General features: G+C 37.5%; 1 protein-coding gene and 1 long non-coding RNA gene across 2 annotated transcripts in view; one reads left to right on the forward strand and one right to left on the reverse strand.

Moving 5' to 3' along the window:
• ZDHHC15 (zinc finger DHHC-type palmitoyltransferase 15) overlaps window positions 1-8,302 on the reverse strand; it is a 225,479-nt gene extending 217,177 nt beyond the window's left edge. The window contains exon 1 of the mRNA XM_027053721.2: window positions 7,902-8,302. Coding sequence (XP_026909522.1) covers window positions 7,902-8,037 — 136 coding nt within the window. The 5' untranslated portion in view covers window positions 8,038-8,302. The remainder of the gene's footprint in view (window positions 1-7,901) is intronic.
• LOC113597481 (uncharacterized) lies at window positions 7,965-18,805 on the forward strand. The gene is made up of 2 exons (XR_008290148.1): window positions 7,965-8,631; window positions 17,045-18,805. It is a non-coding gene; the product is annotated as an uncharacterized LOC113597481 (long non-coding RNA).
• The last annotated feature ends 3,750 nt before the right edge of the window (window positions 18,806-22,555 follow it).

Genomic DNA, 22,555 nt, shown 5'->3' on the forward strand with positions numbered 1-22,555 from the left:
AAGGGAAACAAAAGCAAAAATGAACTACTGGGACCTCGTTAACATAAAAATCTTCTGCACAGTGAAGGAAGCAATCAGCAAAACTGAAAGGCAACCAATGGAATGGGAGAAGATATTTGGAAATGACATATCAAATGAAGGGTTAGTATTCAAAATGTATAAAGAATTTATCAAACTCAACACCCAAGAAACAAAGAATCCAGTGAAGAAATGGGCAAAAGACATGAATAGACACTTCTCCAAAGAAGATATCCAGATGGCGAACAGACACATGAAAAAATGCTCAACATCACTCATCATCAGGAAAATACATATCAAAACCACAATGAGATACCACCTCACACCTGTCAATTGGCTAACATTAACAATTCAGGCAACAATAGATGTTGGCAAGGATGCAGAGAAAGAGGATCGCTTTTACATTGCTGGTGGGAATACATACTGGTGCAGCCCCTCTGGAAAACAGCATGGAGGTTCCTCAAAAAGTTAAGAATAGAACTACCCTATGACCCCATAATTGTACTCCTAGGTATTTATCCAAGTGTGCTGTTTCAAAGGGGCACATGCACCCCAATGTTTATAGCAGTGATACTGACAATAGCCAAAGTATGGAAAGAGCCCAAATGTCCATAAACTGATGAATGGATAAAGAAATGTGGTATACATATACAATGGAGTATTACTCGGCAATCAAAAAGAATGAAATCTTGCCATTCGCTAGTATGTGGGTTGAACTAGAGGGTATTATGCTAAGCGAAATTAGTCAGTCAGAGAAAGACAAATGTCATATGACTTCACTCATATGAGGACTTTAAGATACAAAACAGGTGAACATAAGGGAAGGGAAGCAAAAATTATATAAAAACAGGGTAGCGGACAAACCCTATGAGACTCTTAAATATGGAGAACAAACAGAGGTTTACTGGAGGAGTTGTGGGAGGGGTTATGGGCTAAATGAGTAAGGGGCATTAATGAATCTACTCCTGAACTCATTGCTGCACTATATGCTAACTAACTTGGATATAAATTAAAAATATAATTAAATAAGAATTTTAAAAAAAGAAAATGAGAAGAGAACTCATGGAATGGGAGAAAATATGTGCAGATCATTAATCTGAAAAGGACAGAGTATTTTGAATTTACAAAGAAATCCTACAATTCAGTAACAAAATAAAACCTAATTTAAAAATGGGCAAAGAACTTAAATAGCCATTTATTTTAAAAAGATACACAGATGTCCAACAAGCATAGGAAAATATTCTCATCATCACTGATTATCAGAGAAATGCAAATCAATATCATGAGATACCACTTTATACCCACTATTATGGTTATATATAAAAAGAGAGAATGAGGTAAGGATGAGGAGAAATCAGAATCCTCCTTTATTACTTGTAAGAATGCAAAATTGTGGAAAATAATTTGGAGGCTTCCTCAATAATTAAATATAGATTTAACACACATCCCAGCAATTTCCACCCTTCTCTTTGGTATTTACTCAACAGAATGGAAAACAAGTATTCAAATAAATCTTGTACACAAATGTTTATAGCAGCACTATTTAGAATGGACAAAAGGTAGAAATAACCCAAATGTCCATCAACAGATGAATGGATAAACTATGGCATATATACACAATTGCATTATTATTCAACCAGTAAAAGTAATGAGGTACTGTTACATACTACAACGTGGTTGAGTCTCAAAAACATTATGGTAACTGCAAGAAACGAGACACAAAAGGCCACATATTGTATGATTCCATATATGTGAAACATTCAGAATAGGTAAATCCATAAAGACAGAACACAGATTAGTGGTTGGTAGGGACTAGGGGGAGGAGAGAAGGGGGAGTGACTGTTTAATGCCTGTGAAGTATCCTTTTGTGGTGATGAAAATGTTTTGGAACTAGATATTAGTGATGGTTGTGCAACATTGTGAATGTACTAAATGTACACTTTAAGATGGTTAATTTTATGTTATATGAATTTTACCTACAAAATGGATCCTGTTACTTTTCTCACTGTCTAAAAGTCTAAGCTTATTTTCCTGAGCCAAGCAGAATCCCTTATATCCTCATTCATAATAGTAATAACAGATTACTATTTAATGAGCCCTTATAATGTGCTATCAACTGGAATACATGCTTTATGTGCATATTATTTTTTCAAGTTTTTATTTAAAGTCCAGTTAGTTAACATACAATGTAATATGTATATAAAATATAGTTATTCACCACTTACATACATACCCAGTGCCCAACACTAGTGCCCTCCTTAGCACTCATCACCCATTTAACCCATTCCCCTACCCACCACTCCTCAGTTTATTCTCCACAGTTAAAAGTCTGTTTCTTGGTTTGCCTCTCTCTCTTTTCCCCCATGTTCATTTGTTTTGTTTCTTAAATTCCATATATGAATGAAATCATATAGTATGTGTCTTTTTCTGACATATTTCACTTAGCATAATACTCTGTAGCTCCACCCATGTCTGCACATGGCAAGATTTCATTATTTTTGATGGTTGAATTATATTCCATTGAACATATATATACCACTTCTTCTTTATCCACTCATTAGTCGATAGATATTTGGACTCCTTCCATAGTTTGTCTATTGTTGATAATGCTGCTATAAACATCAGGGTGCATTTTTGTATCCTTTGGGTAAATACCTAGTAGTGCAATTACTAGATAGTAGGCTAGTTCTATTTTTAACTTTTTGAGGAACTTCCATACTATTTTCCACAGTGGCTGCACCAGTTGGCATTCCCACCAACAGGGTAAGAGGGTTCCTCTTTCTCAGCATCCTCGCCAAAACCTGTGGTTTCCTGTGTTGCTTAATTTTAGCCATACTGACAGGTGTGAGGTGATATCTTATTGTAGTTTTGCTTTGTGTCTCCCTAATGATGAGTAACGTTGAATGTCTTTTCACGTGCCTGCTAGCATTTTTCACAGAGCCAGAACAAACAATCCTGAAATTTGTATGGAACCACAAAAGACCCCAATAGCCAAAGCAATCTTGAAAAAGAAAAGCAAAACAGAAGGCATCACAATTCCAGACTTCAAGTTATATTACAAAGCTGTAGTGATCAAGACAATATGGTACTGGCATAAAAATAGACACATAGATCAATGGAACAGAATAGAAACCCATGGACCCACAACTATATGGCCAACTCATCTTTGACAAAGCAGGAAAGAATATCCAATGGAAAAAAAGACAGTCTCCTCAACAAAGGGTGCTGGGAAAACTGGACAGCAATATGCAGAAGAATAAAACTGGACCATTTTCTTATGGCATACACAAAATGAATTCAAAATGGATCAAATCCTACATGTGAGACAGGAAACCATCAAAATCCTAGAGGAGGACACAGGCGGCAACCTCTTTGACATTGGCCATAGCAACTTCTTACTAGATATATCTCCTGAGGCAAAGGAAACAAAAGCACAAATAAACTATTGAAGTCCCAATAGTTTATTCTTCATCAAGATAAAAAGCTTCTGCACAGCAAAGGAAAGAATCAACAAAACTAAAATGCAACCTTTGGAATGGGATATTTGCAAATGACATATCTGATAAAGGGTTAGTATCCAAAATATATAAGGACCTTATAAAACTCAACACCCAAAAAACAAATAATCCAGTTAAAAATGGGCAGAAGATATAAATGAACATTTTTTCAATGAAGACATACAGGATACATCATATTATTTAATTTTTTTTTACATTTTATTTATCTGTGATAGAGAGACAGAGCACAAGGGGGGGGGGCGGGCAGAGAGAGACGGAGACACAGAATCTGAAGCAGGCTCTAGGCTCCAAGCTGTCAGCACAGAGTCCAACACAGGGCTCAAACTCACAGACCGTGAGATCATGACCTGAGCTGAAGTCAGACACTTAACTGACTGAGCCACCCAGGTACCCCAAAGCTTGTTGTCTGGATACATCATATTATTTAAATCTCACAACAACAATGCTATAAATGGCATATAGTAGGTGCTAAGCAAGCATCTGTGGTATGAATAAACAACCCTATAAGCAAGGTGCCATGTGAGGCAACTGTGGTTGAGAAAGATTAGGTAATCTGCCTCAGGTCTCCTAGTTAGTAAGTGGCAGAATTCAAGCTTATTAGACAAAATTACAAGACAAAATACCACTTTTGGCTTCAGTTCTAACCTGAAATTACAATAAAGACATCAGGTTCTATTTCTAGAAAGAAGTTAGGTCCTTAATATTACTTTTTTGAGTCATATTGAAATTCAAATCTGGTAACTAGGTTGTTTTCTTTGGTTTCAGGCATCTTTGGCATCCAATTCTCCATTATTTACTAAACATTTGACTTTGGGAAATTTGATTTACCCTCTCTGAAACAAAGTTTTCAGGAGATTGTAAAATGAAGATGATAGAATGAAGGTGGAGCCAGAATTGGAAGTCAAGGCTACCTTACTCTCCTGGTTTTTAAATAATGGTAACTGATACAAAATGTTAAGAAAACACTGTGCAGGCCACATAAAATACATCTGCGGGGTGCATTTGGCCTGTTAGTCACATGTTTTGACCTCTGTATTAGTTGAGAGAAGGCAGAGAGTTAAGACATCGTGGTGGTTGAAGCATGGACTGTAGAACCATACTGCCTGGGTTGCCATCCAAGTGTGGTCATTTCCTAGCTCTATGATCTTAGACAACTTTCTTAATATGTCTGTGCCTCAGTTTTCTTGTCTTTAAAATGGGCATAATGAGTATGTACCTTATAAGGTTTTTATGAGGATTAATTTGTGTGTATGTGTGTCTTTTAAAACAGTGCATATAACAAGTGCTCTGCAAATATGCTAAATTAAACAAAGTAAATAAGCTCTAAGTTACCTTTGATTATTTTCACTAATTGTAACTTGGTCTTTGCCTCAGTTTGCACATCTGTAAAATGGGGACAATAAGGGTACCTCCTTTGTATGGTTATTGTGAGGATTAACTGATTTAATATAGATAGTTAATATATCTACAGTACTTAGAATATTGCCTAAAACAGATTAAGCACTATGTAAATGTTAGCCATTATCATTATTAATTTTTAAAATGATTGCTTGGCAAAGCTCATGTAAGTCAGTACTGCAAAATTCCAAAATATGTTTAACAATATTTATTTACAACAACTAGGCATTGATCTTAGGAGCAAAGTCCATAGTATAATAATGGAGCTGCACTTTTTTTAAGTTTATATATTTATTTTGAGAGAGACAGAACATGATCCTGTGAGCAGGGGAGGGGCAGAGAGAGAGAGAATCCCAAGCAGGCTCCACACTGTCAGCGCAGAGCCCAACATAGGACTCAATCACATGAACTGTGAGATCATGACCTGAGCCAAAATCAAGCGTTGGAGGCTCAAGTGACTGAGCTACCCAGGTGCCTCTGGAGTTGAACTTTTAACCCTTCAATCAATCATTCAAGAAAGCAAAATGGCAAATAGTCTGAGAATAGAAAAACTTCCCAATCATTGCACAGCCCACTTAATACTACTTCATAAAGCTGAGGTTTATTGTTGAGAGAAAGGTTGAGATAAAATGAAAAACAGCCTAAATTTGCATTTATAAAGGCAACTAATTGAATTTATTCTTAACATCTCTCTACATTTTCCATAATAAATCTAAGAAGAAGTGAAAAATTCAAACTCTCATGCACAGTTAATTAGAAGAAAGTTCTATATTGGGAAACAGAGTTATCTCTTGGCTCCCTATTTAATCCCCATCTACCTGGAGTACACTATTGCTTTGTCAGGTATGTAAGGAAGGAAGTTGTAAGTAGGGTCAGGTCCTGGGGTTGAACAAATCAGCACCCCATCTTTAAGAATCTGGTATAAATAAAGGAATCTTGAAAGGACTTGGCAGTGAGTGGATGATCAATGGGACAAATAAGAGTCCTAGTGTGAAGGGATTAGAAGTATGCTGGATCCTCACACTGAATGATTAGGGATTGCAGGACATAAGTTTAAAGGTTCTAGAAGTGGGATTTCTCATACTGAAGTGACAATAACTATTAGTGAATCTCCTTTGAGAAGAGAAGGAAATTCTTCAATGTGAGAGGACAGAGGCAAGGGGAGATCTCACTGTAAGAAAAACAGAAGCTCTGTTGTGAGGAGACAGAATATAATATGAAAACTCCATTGTGAATTGATAAGAACACTATAAAATCATTAGGGATAAGGATAGGTGACTTGGGTAATACAATTTGGGAACATACAGGTTAGGATGTTGGGGTTTGTGTCTGGAAATATATAATTCTGAGCTTGAAAGCATAAAATATGCTGTGGGGACCATTTGATAGCTAAAAAGGGAATGAAATGCTCCCTAATGTGACAGGATAGGGTACAAGAGGACTCTCTAGATTTACAAAAGGGGTGGTCTAATGAGACGGGACAAGAAATGAGGCTCTCATTGGACTGAGAAGGAAATATTACAAATCCCAGTGGGAAAGGATGGTGTTTTCCTAGGTTGAGAAGACAGGGGACAAGGAACCCTACACGGAAGTAAGATAAAATAATAATAATAATAATAATAATAATAATAATAATAATAATAATAAAACCCTAGAGAAAGAGGATGACAAAATGTAGGGCTATCAATGAAAGAGGACTGCAGCAGGTGGGGAGTAGGTTTCAAAAAATATAACAAGGCAGGATTATCATTAGAAAAGTAGCAGCCCTTGGGGGGTGCCTGAGTGGCTCAGTTGGTTAAGCCTTGAACTCCGGATTTCAGCTCAGGTCATGATCCCACAGTTTGTGAGTTGGAGCCCCACGTGGGGCTCTGCATTGACAGTGCAGAGCCTGCTTGGGATTCTCTCTCTCCCTCTCTCTCAACCCCTCCCCCACTCCCTATCTCTATCAGAATAAATAAATAAACTTTAAAACAAAAGAAAAGTAGTGGCCCTTTGAAGGGGTTTGTGGAAAACCTTGTGGGAGGGTAAAAAGGACACTACTGTGAGAAGAGAGTGGACAAGGCATGACCATATTGTGACAAAAGCAGGGTGCCTAGTATGAAGGGTCAGGAAATAATATGGGAACCCTAATGGAAAGTAGTGAATGCTCCTCAAAGGAGGAAAGCAGAAGAATAAGGGGAACCCCAGTGTGATAAAATCAGGGTCTCTAAATGAGGGGACAGGGCAAGATATATTGTAGGAGTCCCATTCTATTGGAGAAGATGATAAAACGGTAAAGCCCATAGGGAAAGAGAATAAAGGGCCCATTTTCACTGTGTGAAAACGGGACACCCAGTGGAATAAAACAAGGCATATGGTGGGGCCCTAAGTGGGAGAAGATGTGAGGTACTTCAGCCAGTGTGAGAGGATCACAGAAAAAGGATGAATTCCAGTGTTGGAAAAAAGAGAGCTTATAAGAGAGTACAGGAAATATTTTGGGATTCCTAGTAGAAAGGAATGTGAAAATGTGGGGCTCCTAGTTGTATGTATTGGTAGGATTCATAGTGTAAGCAGTTTACCGAGATGGGGTGTGTTGTTTCCTCAATTCTGTAGGGTAGGAGCCCCCCAGAATGAGAACACCAGGCACAAGCAGTTGTCCTGTATGAGAAAAGGGGGCTCTAGTGGAAAGAGCCAGTACATTCTTGTGAGTAAGGCTAGGGAATAACGTAAGAAACCCTAGGTAAGAAGCGATGGCGACATGGTAGGACCCTCGTGGGAAGGTGCAAGAAATATTGTGGGAAGCTAGAGGTTGGAGACGAGGAGGTCTCCAGAGAGCTAAAAACAAACAGCACGCTCCCCTAAACAAACAAACAAAAAAATCCCGCAGTGTGAGGGATAAGAACACAGGGGAAGGGGACACCAGTGTGAAGGGTACGACAGACAAACTGAAGTATAATTTCCCCACCGTAGGTGCCCAGCTCCACTTACCCAGGCAGAGTTCAAAGACATAGGCATAGTAGGACCAAAGCACAACGAGGACGATAACAAGCACAGGCACCCAGGAAAGTACTCGGCGGCAGCACCGCAGCCCCCAGGACAGAGCCATCTTCCAGCCGCGCCTCATCTTTGGATCGAAGATCGACCAAGCAGGCCTGCTGGCGCTGGGTTGGAACTGCTGGGCTGGCAGCTAGGAGGAGGGAAGGCGGGCTGTGCGGCGCTCCACTGCGTAGCCTGGCGGGAACTGTCTCCCCGAGCCGGTCGATACCACCTGTAAGGCTGCAGGGCAGAGTGCTCCCTGCCTGGCACAATAGGCATGAGTCATGGCAAGGAGGAACTGACAACCCTGGAGCGGAAGGTGATCCGCCTGGCAGTCGAGCAGTCGAGGCTAGGCAAGTTCTGAGGAAATGCAGTCCCTCCCCTTTCCTTTTTTTCCACCCCCTAGCTATATACAGCTCTAGATGCAGACCTAGACCTCTGCAAAACAATAAAGCGGAAGAAATTTGGGTCTGCCCATGTGCTCTTACTGCACTGCGTCCTCCCCTCATCTCCTTTCTGATCTTTATGTTTTTCTGTCTCTCTTTGTTTCCCCCGTCAACACATACACGCGGTGCGAAAGATACCAGCCACAGCATCTTAAGACTTAAAGGTTATCCAACCCCATCCTCCCACTGCTGCTTCAACAATGTGCTTAACGCGTAGTGCTGCAATCACTGCTTAGGTAAGTCCGTTCACAGAACGCTCCCTCCTTCCTTCTCTTCTTCCCTTACCCCTTCGTCCATTTTCGGAATAAATAAACATATTGGTACAGAAAAACAAAGAAGGAGACGTTAATTCTGTGAGGGGTCAGGGAAAGATACAAAGGTAGTAATGTTTAAACTGAGCTTTAATAAATGTTTTCTAGGCAGAGGAGAGGGGACGGATCTTTCAGACAGAGGAAACAGAGTCGGCAAAGGCATAGAGTAATAAAAATCCAAAAGTGTTCAAGGAACAACTAATATGGTGTGAAGAGGAGAGGCAGGGACTGAGACTGGGAATATAGGCTGAGGGAACAGTGTGAAGGTCTTTATATGCCCCATCAGGGTGTGTGGATGTAATCCTGTAAAACAGATTACTATGAACAGTCATTAAAGGTTTTGAGACAATGGGATGACATTATCAGAGATTTTTCTAAAAGAACTAGCAGGATTTGGGAGAGGAGAGTGGCCTGGAAGCGGACCAATTAGGAGGTAATTTAATTCAACAAATGTTTTTGGAATGATTGCTTTGTGTTAGGTCAACTTTGGTATAAAAAGAACACTGAAACAGGAAGCCTGTCCCCATGAAGCTCATGTTCTCGTCAGGGGAATAGGTGTTCAATGACACAAGTACAATAATGGAAGTATAGTAAGATACTGACATTTATGGTTTTGAAACTCACTGTTTAATGATTCCTAAATGTCTATGACATGGAGAAACTTGTGATTTTGCTATGACTCACGTTTTATTCAAATTCTGTATTGGAAACAAGGATTTCAACAGAGTTGTGCTTTGTTCTTTATTCATAGTTATGTATGCAGTAATTCCTGAAGCGTTAACAGCTTTTGTTCTTTTTAGATTAAGTTAACTTCATGGTTGATATTACTAATTAATGATGCAATGAAACACAGACTTATTTCACTTGCAACATTTATTTTAGTAGCCCAATTAATTATTTGAGTCCTAAGTTTCAGACACAGATACTTAATTTTTTTCCAGCATTACTGAGATATCATTGGCAGATAAAAATTGTATATATTTAAGGTATATAATGTGATCATTTGATAGGTATATACATTATGAAATGATTATGGCAATCAAGCTAATTAACACTTCTATTATCTCACATAGTTACCATTTTTGACAAATATTTTTATTGAGATATATTTTACATACAACATTGTGTAAATTTAAGGTGTACATTTTTAAAGTTTTTGTTTAAAATCCAGTTAGTTAACATACAATGTGATATTAGTTTTAAGTACAGAATATAGTGATTCAACACTTCCATGTAACACCTGGTGCTCATCACAACAAGTGCACTCCTTAGTCCCCATCACCTATTTAATCAATTTCCTTGTCCAATGGGTAACCGTCAGTTTGTTCTCTATAGTTAAGTCTGTTTCTTGGTTTGCCTCACTCTCCCTTTTTTCTTTGCTTGTTTGTTTCTTAAATTCCACATATGAGTGAAATTGTAGGGTATTTGTCATTTTCTGATGGACTTATTTTCCTTTGCATAACACCCTCTAGTTCCATTCATATCATTGCAAATGGCAAGATTTCGTTCTTTTTTGTCTGAGTAATATTCCATAGTATATATATGCCACTTCTTTACTCATCTATCAATGGACACTTGGGATCTTTCCATAATTTGGTTATTGTTGATAATGCTTTTATAAACATGAGGGTGCATGTGTCCCTTCAAATCTGTATTTTTATACCCTTTGAGTAAATACCTAGTAGTACAGTTGCTGTATCTTAGAGTATTTCTATTTTTAACTTTTTGAGGAACCTCCATACTGTTTTCCAGAATGGCTGTACCAGTTGGCATTCACACCAGGAAGGCAAGAGAGTTCCCCTTTCTCCATAGACTCACCAACACCTGTTTCTTGTGTTGTTGATTTTAGCGATTCTGACAAGTGTGAAGTGATATCCCATGTAGTTTTTATTTGCATTTCCCTGATGATCAGTGATGTTGAGCATCTTTCATGTGTCTGTTGGTCATCTGTATGTGTTTTTTTTGGAAAAATGTCTATTCATGTATTCTGCCCAATTTTTAATTGGATTTTTCATTTTTTGGGGCATTATGTAAGTTCTTTACATATTTTGGATACTTATCCTTTATCAGATATGTCATTACAAATATATTCCCCCATTCTATAGGTTGCCTTTTAGTTTTGAGTCCTTGTGGTTGAAGTTTTCTTTGCTATACAGAAGCTTTTTATTTTGATGAAGTCCCAATAGTTTATTTTTGCTTTTGTTTCCCTTGCCTTAGGAGATATATCTAGAAAGAAGTTGATACAGCCAATGTCAAAGAAGTTACTGCCTGTGTTCTCCTCTAGGATTTTTATAGTTTCCTGTCTCACATTTAGGTCTTTAATCCATTTTGAATTTATTTTTGTGTATGGTATAAGAAAGTAGTCCAATTTCATTCTTTCGCATGTTGCTGTCCAGTTTTCCAACACCCTTTGAAGAGACTGTCTTTTTACCATTGGATATTCTTTCCTGCTTTGTTGAAGATTAGCTGACCATAATGTTGTAGGTTCATTTCTGGGTTTGTTATTCTGTTCTATTGATCTATTATGTATCTATTTTTGTGCCAGTAGAATACCATTTTGATTAGTATTATAATATAACTTGAAATTTGGAATTGTAATACCTCCAGTTTTGTTTTTCTTTTTCAAAATTGCTTTCACTATTGGATTCCTTTGTTTGGACTATCCACTATTTGGATTGTTTGTTCTAGCTCTGTGAAAAATGCTGGTGGTATTTTGATAGGATTGCATTAAGTGTGTAGATTGTTTTGAGTAGTATACACATTTTAACAATTTTTGTTCTTCTAATCCATGAGCATGGGATGTTTTTCCATTTCTTTGTGTCATCTTCAACTTCCTTCATCACTGTTTTCTAGTTTTCAGGATGTAGGTCTTTCACCTCTTTTGTTAGGTGTATTCCTAGGTATCTGATTGTTTTTGTACAAATGTAAATGGGATCAATTCTGTAATTTCTCTTTCTGCTGCTTCATTATTGGTATATAGAAATGCAGCAGATTTCTGTATGTTGATTTTGTATCCTGCTACTTTACTGAATTCATGTATGAGTTCTAACAGTTGTTGATGTAATCTTTCAGGGTTTCTATATAGAGTATCACGTCATCTGCATAGAGTGACAATTTGACTGCTTCCTTGCTTATTTGGATGCCTTTTGTTTCTTTTTGTTTTCTGATTGCTGTGCTTAGGATTTCTAGTACTCTGTCATATAACAGTGGTAGGAGTGGACATCCCTGTCTTCTTCCTGTGAAGGAAAAGCTCTCAGTTGTTCCCCATTGAGTATGATGTGAGCTGTGGGTTTTTCATAAATGGTCTTTAGTATGTTGAGGTGTGTTCCCTCTTAACCTACTTTGTTGAGGGTTTTCCTCATGAATGGATATTGTACTTTGTCAAATCCTTTAATACATCTATGGAAATAATCATGTTTCTTCTCCTTTCTTTTATTAATGTGGTGTATCATGTTGATTTGAAAATATTGAACCACTCTTTCATCCTAGGAATAAATCCCACTGGATAGTAGTGAATGATTTTTTAAATGTGTTGTTGGGTTGGCTTTGATAGTATTTTATTGAGAGTTTTTGCATCCATGTTCATCAGGGATATTGGCCTGTAGTTATCTTTTTAGTAGTGTCTCCATCTGGTTTTGGAGTGAGGGTAATGCTGGCCTCATACAATGAATTTGGAATTTTTCCTTACTTTTCTATTTTTTTTGGAATAGTTTGAGAAGAATAGGTATTAACTCTTCTTTGAACATTTGGTAGAATTTGCCTGTGAAACAATCCGGTCTTGGCCTTTTGTTTGTAGGGAGTTTGTGATTACTGATTCAATTTCTTTGCTGGTTAGCAATCTGTTCAAGTTTTCTATTTCTTCCTGTTTTAGTTTTGGTAGTTTATATGTTTCTAGGAATTTGTCCATTTTTTCCATGTTGTCCAAATTGTTGGCATGTAGTTTTTCATAATATTCTCTCTTATAATTGTTTGTATTTCTGTGATGTTGATTGTTCTTTCTCCTCTCTCATTTGTGATTTTGTTTATTTGGATCCCTTCTCTTTGCATTTTTAAATGTCTGGCTGGAGGTTTATCAATTTTATTAATTTTTCAAAGATTCAGCTCCTGGATTCATTGATCTGTTATGTTGTTGTTGTCTTCTTATATCATTTATTTCTGCTCTAATCTTTATTACTTACTTCCTTCTGCTGGCTTTAAGCTTTGTTTTGGTTGTTTATTTGAGATTTTTCTTGCTTCCTGAATTAGGCCTATATTGCTATATACTTCCCTCTAGGGACTGTTTTTGCTCCATCCCAAAGATTTGGGCCATTGTGTTTTCATTTTCATATTTTTCCAGGTATTTTTTTTTGTTTCTTCTTTATATCCTGGTTGTCCCATTCATTGTTTAGTGGCATGTTGGTTAACCTCCATGTATTTGTAGTATTGCCAATTTTTTTCTTGTGGTTGACTTCCAGTTTCATAGTGCTGTAGTCACATAAGGTGCATGATAAGACTTCATTCTTTTTGTATTTGTTGAAACCTGATTTGTGAGGTAATATGTGATCTATTTTGGAGAATGTTCCATGTGCACTTGGAAAGAATGTGCATTCTCCTGTTTTAGTCTAGCATGTCCTGAATATATATGTTAAGACCATTTGATCCAGGGTGTCATTCAAACCATTTTTTCTTGTTTATTTTCTTTTTAGATTATCTGTCCATTGATGTAAGTGAGGTGTTAAATTCCTTTATTATTACTTTATAATTCTTTTTTATTACTATATACTCAATGAGTTCCTTTATGTTTGTTATTGTTTTATACATTTGGGGGCTCCCATGTTGGTTGTATAAATATTTACAATTGTTATATCTTAATTTTAGAATCTCCCCTTTATGAGTGTATAGTGCCTCTCTTTTTCTCTTTTTACAGTCTGTTTTAAAATCTAGTTTGTCTTATATAAGTATTGCTTCCAGCTTTCTTTTGGTATCCCATTTGTGTGATAAATGTTTCCCCATCTCCTTCTTGTCAACCTGCAGGTGTCTCTAGGTCTCCAATGAGTCTTTTGTAGGCAGCATATAAATGAGTCTTGTTTTTTATCCACTCTGATACCCTATGTCTTTTAATTGGAGTGTTTATAAAGTCCATTTACATTCTAAGTAATTACTGATAGATATGTTTTATTGACACTTTATTATTTGTTTTGTCATTGTTTCTGGATATTTTCTCTGATCTTTTCTTGCCTTTGTCACTTTTGGTCTTTCCGCCCAAGAGTCCCCTTTAATATTTCTTGCAGGGAAGGCAGCATTCATGGAGAGGGCTCTTTTATCCCCATGGTGATGGTCTCACTGATGCCTTATATTGTTGTCTGAAGCCCAGGGAATATCCTTATGATTGGTGCTTTAAATTCCCCTTCAGGCATGTTACTTATATCTGTTACACTTATATCTCTGCCATGGCCTTATCTTATTCTTTCATTTGTCTTTAAAATTTTTTAATGTTTATTTGTTTTTGAGAGAGAGAGAGAGAGGGACAGAGAGAGAGAGAGACAGAGAGAGAGAGAGAATGAGTGGAGGAGGGTCAGAGAGAGAGGGAGACACAGAATCCAAAGCAGACTCAAGGCTGTGAGCTGTCAGCACAGAGCCCGATGCAAGGCCCATAGTCATGAACTGTGAGATAATGACCTGAGCCAAAGCTGGATGCTGAACCACCTGAGCCACCCAGGTGCCCCTTGTTTTTTCATTTGGAATAAATTCCTCTGTCTTGGCATTTTGTCTAAGTATCTGCCAGTGTTAGATAAACGCTGAGAGCACTACTCTGCTCCCGGAGAGAATGGAGGCAAACACCTGGGAGTAGACAGCATAGAAATAGTTATGTCTCCTGCTCCTGAAAGTAATGGCCCTATGAAGAAGAGATCATATAGTGTCCAGGGCCTGTGCTTTAGGGAGGGTCTCTGGTGTGTGATCCTTTCACTCTGCTATTGTGTTTTCTCTGCTCTATCCTTCAGGCCAATGGTCTGGAGAGGGTCTCCTTGCTTTCTGTGTGCAGTGTTTGGTCCCTGACCTGAAAGTGGCAAGTTTTAACTAGATGTGCTCTGGTCTGCTCATGAAATGAGACCCAACACCACTTCCACAAGAACTGAGGCTCTGCAGAACTATCTGGTTCAGAGATGTGGTGTGGGTAGGGTTTTGTACTATCTTCTGGGGGAGGGTCCTGTTGCACTGGGACTAAGACAAGCTGGCTGAGAAGGGCAGTCCAGCTAGAACGCAGCAGGGTGGGGCTTGGTGTAAGCAAGTTAGGCAGTCAGTGTTGATGCTGGGTTGCTTCCTGCATGTGGATATGTGTTTATGCTGAGTGGAGAGAGAGAGAAATGTCACCAGCCATTCTTTTCTTCCCAGAGAGCCATCTCCATGAATGCTGCCTCCCTGTGAAGCACTCTAAGAGGAGCAAATAATCTCCCCCCAGTGTGTACCAGGTGTTTTTCAAATTGCTATTTCTATGCCATCTACCCCCAGGTGTTTTCCTCCATTCTCTCCAGGAGCAGACTAGTGCTCTCAGGGCTCTGTCACAGCCAAGCCTCCTGACCTTTAAAACTCCAGGCTATAAGCCCTGCTGGTTGTAGAATGCATGAAATTTAGCCTCTCTTAATTTCCAGGCCAATGACCTTGGGGAAATGTTCTCCTTGTTCATTCTCCTGTGTGCTCCTCTCTCTCTTGCCCTTCTCTGTGACCATGGCTCACTTCCCTCCACAGCACCCAGATCTATTCATCCTGTAAAGCATGTCTCTGCACTTGCTGAATGACCTTCTTTGATATGGCCTCTTTTCTCCCTTTAGTTGTGATGTTTGTTCTGTCAGTCTTTAAGATAATTTCTGGGATATTTGGGATGATTTGATAGTTATCTAGTTGTTTTTGTGGTACAAGGTGAGCCTAGGGTCCTCCTACTCCATTGACATCTTCCTGTACTCTGAAGGTGTATAACATTGATTTGATACATTCCAATTGCAATATGATTGCCATTGCTAACACCTCTATCCTATCACATAATTATAATTTCTTCTAGTGGTGGGAGTGATTAATATCTATTATCTTAGCAAGTTTAATATTTATAATACAGTTTTGTCATCTATAATCACTGTCTTCTGTGTTTGGTTTCCAGGACCTATTTATCTTCTAGCTGCATTTTACTCTCTGCTTTTATAATTTTAGTTTTTTTAATGTTTATTTTTGAGAGAGAGACAGAGAGACGAGTGCTAGTGGGGGAGGGACAGAGAGAGAGGGAGACACAGAAACCAAAACAGGCGCCAGCTCTGAGCTGTCAGCACAGAACGCATGAACCATGAGATCATAACCTGACCCGAAGTCAGACGCTTAACTGACTGAGCCACCCAGGCACCCCGATTTTAGTTTTTTGAATTCCACATATGAGATATAGTATTTTTCTTTTTGTCTGATTAATCTCATATAACGTAATGTCCTCAAGGTCCATCCATGTTTTTACAAATGGCAGGACTTCTTTTTCTCATAGGATAATCCAGTCTTTATCTCTTCATTTATTGACAGGCACTTAGGTTGTTTTCATATCTTGGGTATTATGAATAATGCTGCAACAAACATAAGAGTGCATATGTCTCTTTGGTAAACTATTTTCATTTCCTTTGGTTATATACCCAAAAGTGGGATTGCTGGAATGCATGGTAGTTCTATTTTTTAATTTTTTGAAGGACCTCCATACTGTTGTTAGTGGCTTAACCAGTTTAAAATCCTACCAACAGTACATAAATGTTCCTTTTTCTTGACATCCTGTCCATAACTTATCTCTTGTCTTCTTGATTGCCAGTCTTACAGGTGTGAGGTGATATCTCATTGTATTTACCATTTTGTGTGTTTGTGTTTATGGTGATAACACTTAAGATCTACACTTTTAGCAAATTTGAAGTATATAATACAGTATTGTTAACTATAGTCATGTTGTACAGTAGATCCCTGTAAGTTATTCATCTTATAACATTGTTTGTACCCTTTCACCAGCATCTCCTTATTCCTTCCTCACAACCCCAGCCCATGGCAACCACCTTTCTACTCTCTACTTCTATGAATTCACCTTTTTTATTCTACATATAAGTGAGATTATACAGTATTTGTTTAATGTGCCTGGCTTGTTTCACTTTGCTAATGTCCTAAAGATACAGCCATGTTGTTGCAAATGGCAGGATTTCTTTGTTTTCATGGTTGAAAAATATTCCATTATATTTTTGTATTCATTCATTCATCGATGGATAACAGGTAGTTTCCATATGTTGAAGACTGTCAGTAATGTGGCAATGAACATACGAGTTTAGATATCTCTCTTTTTTTACTTTAGAGAGAGAGAGCATGAGAATGGGAGAGGGGCAGAGGAGAGAGTATGGAGCCCTAGATGGGACTTGATCCCACAACCTGGGATAATGACCTATGTCAAGATCAAGAGTCGGATGCTCAACTGACTGAGCCACCCAGGCATCCCTGGATATCTCTTTGAGGCACAAGTTTCCTTTCCTTTGGATGTATATAAAAAGTGTTATTTCTACAAAAACAGACACATAGACCAATGGAATAGAATAGAGACTCCAGAACTGGACCCACAAAAGTATTGCCAACTAATCTTTGACAAAGCAGGAAAGAATATACAATGGAAAAAAAGACAGTCTCTTTCACAAATGGTGCTGGGAGAACTGGACAGCAACATGAAGAACAAAGAAACTAGACCACTATCTTACACCATTCACAAAAATAAACTCAAAATAGATGAAGGACCTGAATGTGAGACAGGAAACCATCAAAACCCTAGAGGAGAAATCAGGAAAAAACCTCTCTGACCTCAGCCGCAGAAATTTCTTACTTGACACATCTCCAAAGGCAAGAGAATTAAAAGCAAAAATCAACTATTGGGACCTCATGAAGATAAAAAACTTCTGCACTGCAAAGGAAACAATCAACAAAAATAAAAGGCAACCAACGGAATGGGAAAAGATATTTGCAAATGACATATCGGACAAAGGGCTAGTATCCAAAATCTATAAAGAGCTCACCAAACTCCACACCTGAAAAACAAATAATCCAGTGTGGAAATGGACAGAAAACATGAATAGACACTTCTCTAAAGAAGGCATCCAGATGGCCAACCAACACATGAAAAGATGCTCAACGTCACTTCTCATGAGGGAAATACAAATCAAAACCACACTCAGATACCACCTCACACCAGTCAGAGTGGCTAAAATGAACAAATCAAGAGACTCTAGATGCTGGAGAGGATGTGGAGAAACGGGAACCCTCTTGCACTGTCGGTGGGCATGCAAACTGGTGCAGCCACTCTGGAAAACAGTGTGGAGGTTCCTCAAAAAATTAAAAATAAATCTACCCTATGACCCAGCAACAGCACTGCTAGGTATTTACCCAAGGGATACAGGAGTGCTGATGCATAGGGGCACTTGTACCCCAATGTTTATAGCAGCACTTTCAACAATAGCCAAATTATGGAAAGAGCCTAAATGTCCATCAACTGATGAGTGGATAAAGAACTTGTGGTTTATATACACAATGGAATACTACGCGGCAATGAGAAAGAATGAAATCTGGCCTTTTGTAGCAACGTGGGTGGAACTGGAGAGTGTGATGCTAAGTGAAATAAGCCATACAGAGAAAGACAGATACCATATGGTTTCACTCTTAGGTGGATCCTGAGAAACTTAACAGAAACCCATGGGGGAGGGGAAGAAAAAAAAAAAAGAGGTTAGAGTGGGAGAGAGCCAAAGCATAAGAGACTCTTAAAAACTGAGAACAAACTGAGGGTTGATGGGGGGTGGGAGGGAGGGGATGGTGGGTGATGGGTATTGAGGAGGGCACCTTTTGGGATGAGCACTGGGTGTTGTATGGAAACCAATTTGACAATAAATTTCATATATTAAAAAAAAACTGAGAATAAACTGAGGGCTGTTGGGTGGTAGGTGAGGGGAAAGTGGGTGATGGTTGATGGGTGATTGGTGAGGGCACCTGTTAGGATGAGTACTGGGTGTTGTATGGAAACCAATTTGACAATAAATTTCATAATAAAGAAAAATAATAAAAAAATAATAATAAAAAAGTGTGATTTATGGATCACATGGTAGTTATACTGTTAATTTTTTGAGGAATCTTCATACTGTTTTCTGTAATGGCTCTACCTATTTACATCCCCACCAACAGTGCACAAGCATTCCCTTTTCTCTACCCTCTTGCCAGCATTTATCTTTTTTAAATGAAAAAAACATTATTTGTAATTGAACTATGGTTGGTATATAATATTTTATTAGTTCAGGTGTACAACATAGTGATTTGATAATTACATTCATTATGAAATGTTCATCATCATAAGTGCAGTTACCATGTGTCACCATATAAAGTTATTATTACAATATTGGAATGTCAGAAAGACAAATACCATATGATTTCAGTTACACGTGGAATCTAAAACCAAAAGAACAAACAATAACAAAAAGAGTAATAGTCTCATAAATATAGAGAATAAACTGGTGGTTGCTGGTGGGGATAGATAAATGAAACACTTGTTATCTTTTCTTTTTTATATTAGCTACTGTAACATATGTGAGGTGATAGCCCAATGTGGTTTTAATTTAAATTTCCTTGATGATTGATTTCCTTGATGTTGAGCACATTTTCTTATACCTGTTGGCCTTTTGTATGTCTTCCTTGGAAAAATTACTATTTAGGTCCTTTGTCCATTTCTTAATTTTTTTTTTTTTTTGCTATTGAATTAATTATATAGGGGCGCCTGGGTGGCTCAGTTGGTGAAGCGGCCGGCTTCGGCTCAGGTCACGATCTCGCGGTCCGTGAGTTCGAGCCCCGCGTCGGGCTCTGTGCTGACCGCTCAGAGCCTGGAGCCTTCTTCAGATTCTGTGTCTCCCTCTCTCTCTGACCCTCCCCCGTTCATGCTCTGTTCATGCTCTGTCTCTCTCGGTCTCAAAAATAAATAAAGGTTAAAAAAAATTAAAAAAAAAGAATTAATTATATAAATTCCTTACATATTTTGGACCCTAATCCCTTATCAGAAGTATTATTTGTGAGTATTTTTACTCCCATTCTGTGGGTTGCTGCTTCATTTTGTTGTTTTCTTTGCTTGCAAGAGCTTTTTAGTGATATGATTCCACATGTTTATTTTTGCCTTTGTTGCATTTGCTTTTGGTGTTATATCCAGAAATTCATTACAAGACCAATGTCTAGGACCATTTTCCTTATATTTTCTTCTAGGAGTTTAACAGTTTAAGATTGTACATTTATGTCTTTAATCCATCTTGAGTTGATTTTTGTGTAAGATGTAAGATAAGGGCCCACATTTAGTCTTTTGCATGTGGATATCCAGATTTCCCAGTGCCATTTATTAAAGAGACTATCTTTTTCCCATTGTGCATTCTTAGCACCCTTGTCAAATATTTGTAGACTATATATGTGTGGGTTTATTTCTGGACTCTCTATTCTGTTACACTGGACTATGTGTCTATTTTTATGCCAGTACCATACTGTTTTGATTACAGAGCTTTTTGATAGAATTTGAAACCAGGAAGTGTGATGCCTCCAGTATGTTCTTCTTGTTCAAGATACCTTTGGCTATCTAGAGTCTCTTATGGTTTCATATGATTTTTTTTTATTTTTTCTATTTTAATGAAAATTGCCACTTGCATTTTGATAGAGATTGCATTTAATCTATACTATACCAAAATGTTCATACTATGCACATTTTAACAATAGTAAGTCTCCCAACTCATGACCACTGGATATCCTACCATTATTTGTGTCTCCTCCAATTTCTTTCAACAATATCCTACAGTTTTTAGTATATAGATCTTTCATTTCCTCTGTTAAATTTATTTCTAAGTATCTTTTCTTTTTGATGCTATTGTAAATCAGATTGTTTTCTTAACTTCCCTTTCAGATAGTTAATTATTAGCATAGAGAGATGCAACTGATTTTTGTATGTTGAATTTGTATCCTGCAACTTTACTAAGTTCATTTTGTTGTTCTTTGTTTTTGGTGGAGTCTTTAGAATTTTCTCTACATAAGACTATGTAATCTGCCAACAATGGCGATTTTACTTCTTCCTTTGGATGTCTTTTATTTCCTTTTCTTGCCTAGTTGCTCTGGTTAGGACTTTCCTATTTTTCAGAGAAGTGGTGAAAGTGAGCATCATTGTTGTGTTTCTTAAAGGAGAAGCTTTCAGATTTTCACCATTGAATATGATGTTAGGTGTGGGCTTGTCATATGGCCTTTTTTATGTCTAAGAACTTTTTGCTATACCTTATTTATTGAAAGTTTTTATCATGAAAACATGTTGAATTTTGTCAAATGTCTATTGAGATGGTCATATGGTTTTTATTTTTTATTCTGTTAATGTGGTGTATCACTTTTTTTATTTGCACACATTAAACATCCTTGCATCCCAATAATCTCATTTGGTTATAGTATATGATGCTTTTTAAATGCTGTTGAATTTGGTTTGCTAGTATTTTGCTAAGGACTTTTGCATCCATGTTCATCAAGAATATTGGCCTGTAGTTTTCTTTTCTTTTAGTGTCCTCTTTTGGCCTTGGTTTCAGGGTAATGCTGGCCTTATAAAATAAGTTGGAAGCATTCCCTCCTGTTCAATTTTTGGAGAAGAGTTTGAAAGCAATTAGCATTTGTTCTTTTTAAATGTATGATAGAATCTACCAGTGGAGCTACCTGGCTCTGGACTTTTCTTTGTTGACAGATTTTTGATTACTGATTCAAAATCCTTACTCATTACTGGTTTATTCAAATTTTCTATTTCTCTGTGATTCAGTCTTGGTAGGTTGGATTTTCTAGGAATCTGTCCATTTCTACTAGGTCCAATTTGTTGGCATGTAACTGTTCATAGTAATCTCTTATGATCCTTCTTATTTCTTGGTATCAGTTGCAATGTATCATTCATTTACAATTTTATTTAAGTCTCTCTTCTTAGTGTAGCTACAAATTTGTCAGTTTTGCTTATCTTTTCAAAAATTCAATTCTTATTTTTGTTATTTTTTGCTGATCTTTTCTATTGTTTATTCAGTTTCTATTAATTTATATCTGTTCTGATCTTCATTAGATTGTAGTAGTTGTGAGAGTCCAGGAAAGTAGATAAAACATACCATCATAATGATAATGTCTGTTACATCCAATATAGTATTAAAACCTTAGGAAGGAGAAAGCTCCATGTTGAAGTCCAATAAAATCACACTGCATGAAGAATTTCATGGTCAAGATAGGATATAGTAATGATTTGGGGCTTTCAAGGCTTGTCCTTAGTCTGAGACCACAGTGCCTGGCATATAGTTAGTACTTAATAAATATTTATTGCATGAATTAATTTTTCACTTACTATACATATTCAGAGTTTCAAATGGGTTGTGGTGGCCCTTTAGCATACTGTAGAAGAACCACACACCTGAAGGAGAGGCCACTTCCCTCAAGACTTAGAACACTCTTTGACCATTGATTGGGGTTATCTGTGAGTGGCTAGGTGAATAAGCATCATATGTCGGAGATCCTCAAAACTATCCCCAGGTTTGGCAGTTTGATAGAAAGGCTCACAGGACTCAATATATGGTTTTATTTGTAGTTAAGATTTATTATAATAATACATTAAGGATACACAGCTAGACCATAAAGGAAAAAAACACAGGTGGAATCTGGATAAATCCCTGTGTGGGCTTCCTTATGCTCTTTTCTTCCTATGAGGAGTCACACATAGTGCACTCTTCTCCCATAAAAAAAAATCTGCAAAGTATGTTAAATAGTATCTACTATAAATACCCATTAGAGACTAAGTGCCCAAGAC

Source organism: Acinonyx jubatus, chromosome X (genome assembly GCF_027475565.1).
Source record: "Acinonyx jubatus isolate Ajub_Pintada_27869175 chromosome X, VMU_Ajub_asm_v1.0, whole genome shotgun sequence".
Classification (NCBI taxonomy): Eukaryota; Metazoa; Chordata; class Mammalia; order Carnivora; family Felidae; genus Acinonyx; species Acinonyx jubatus.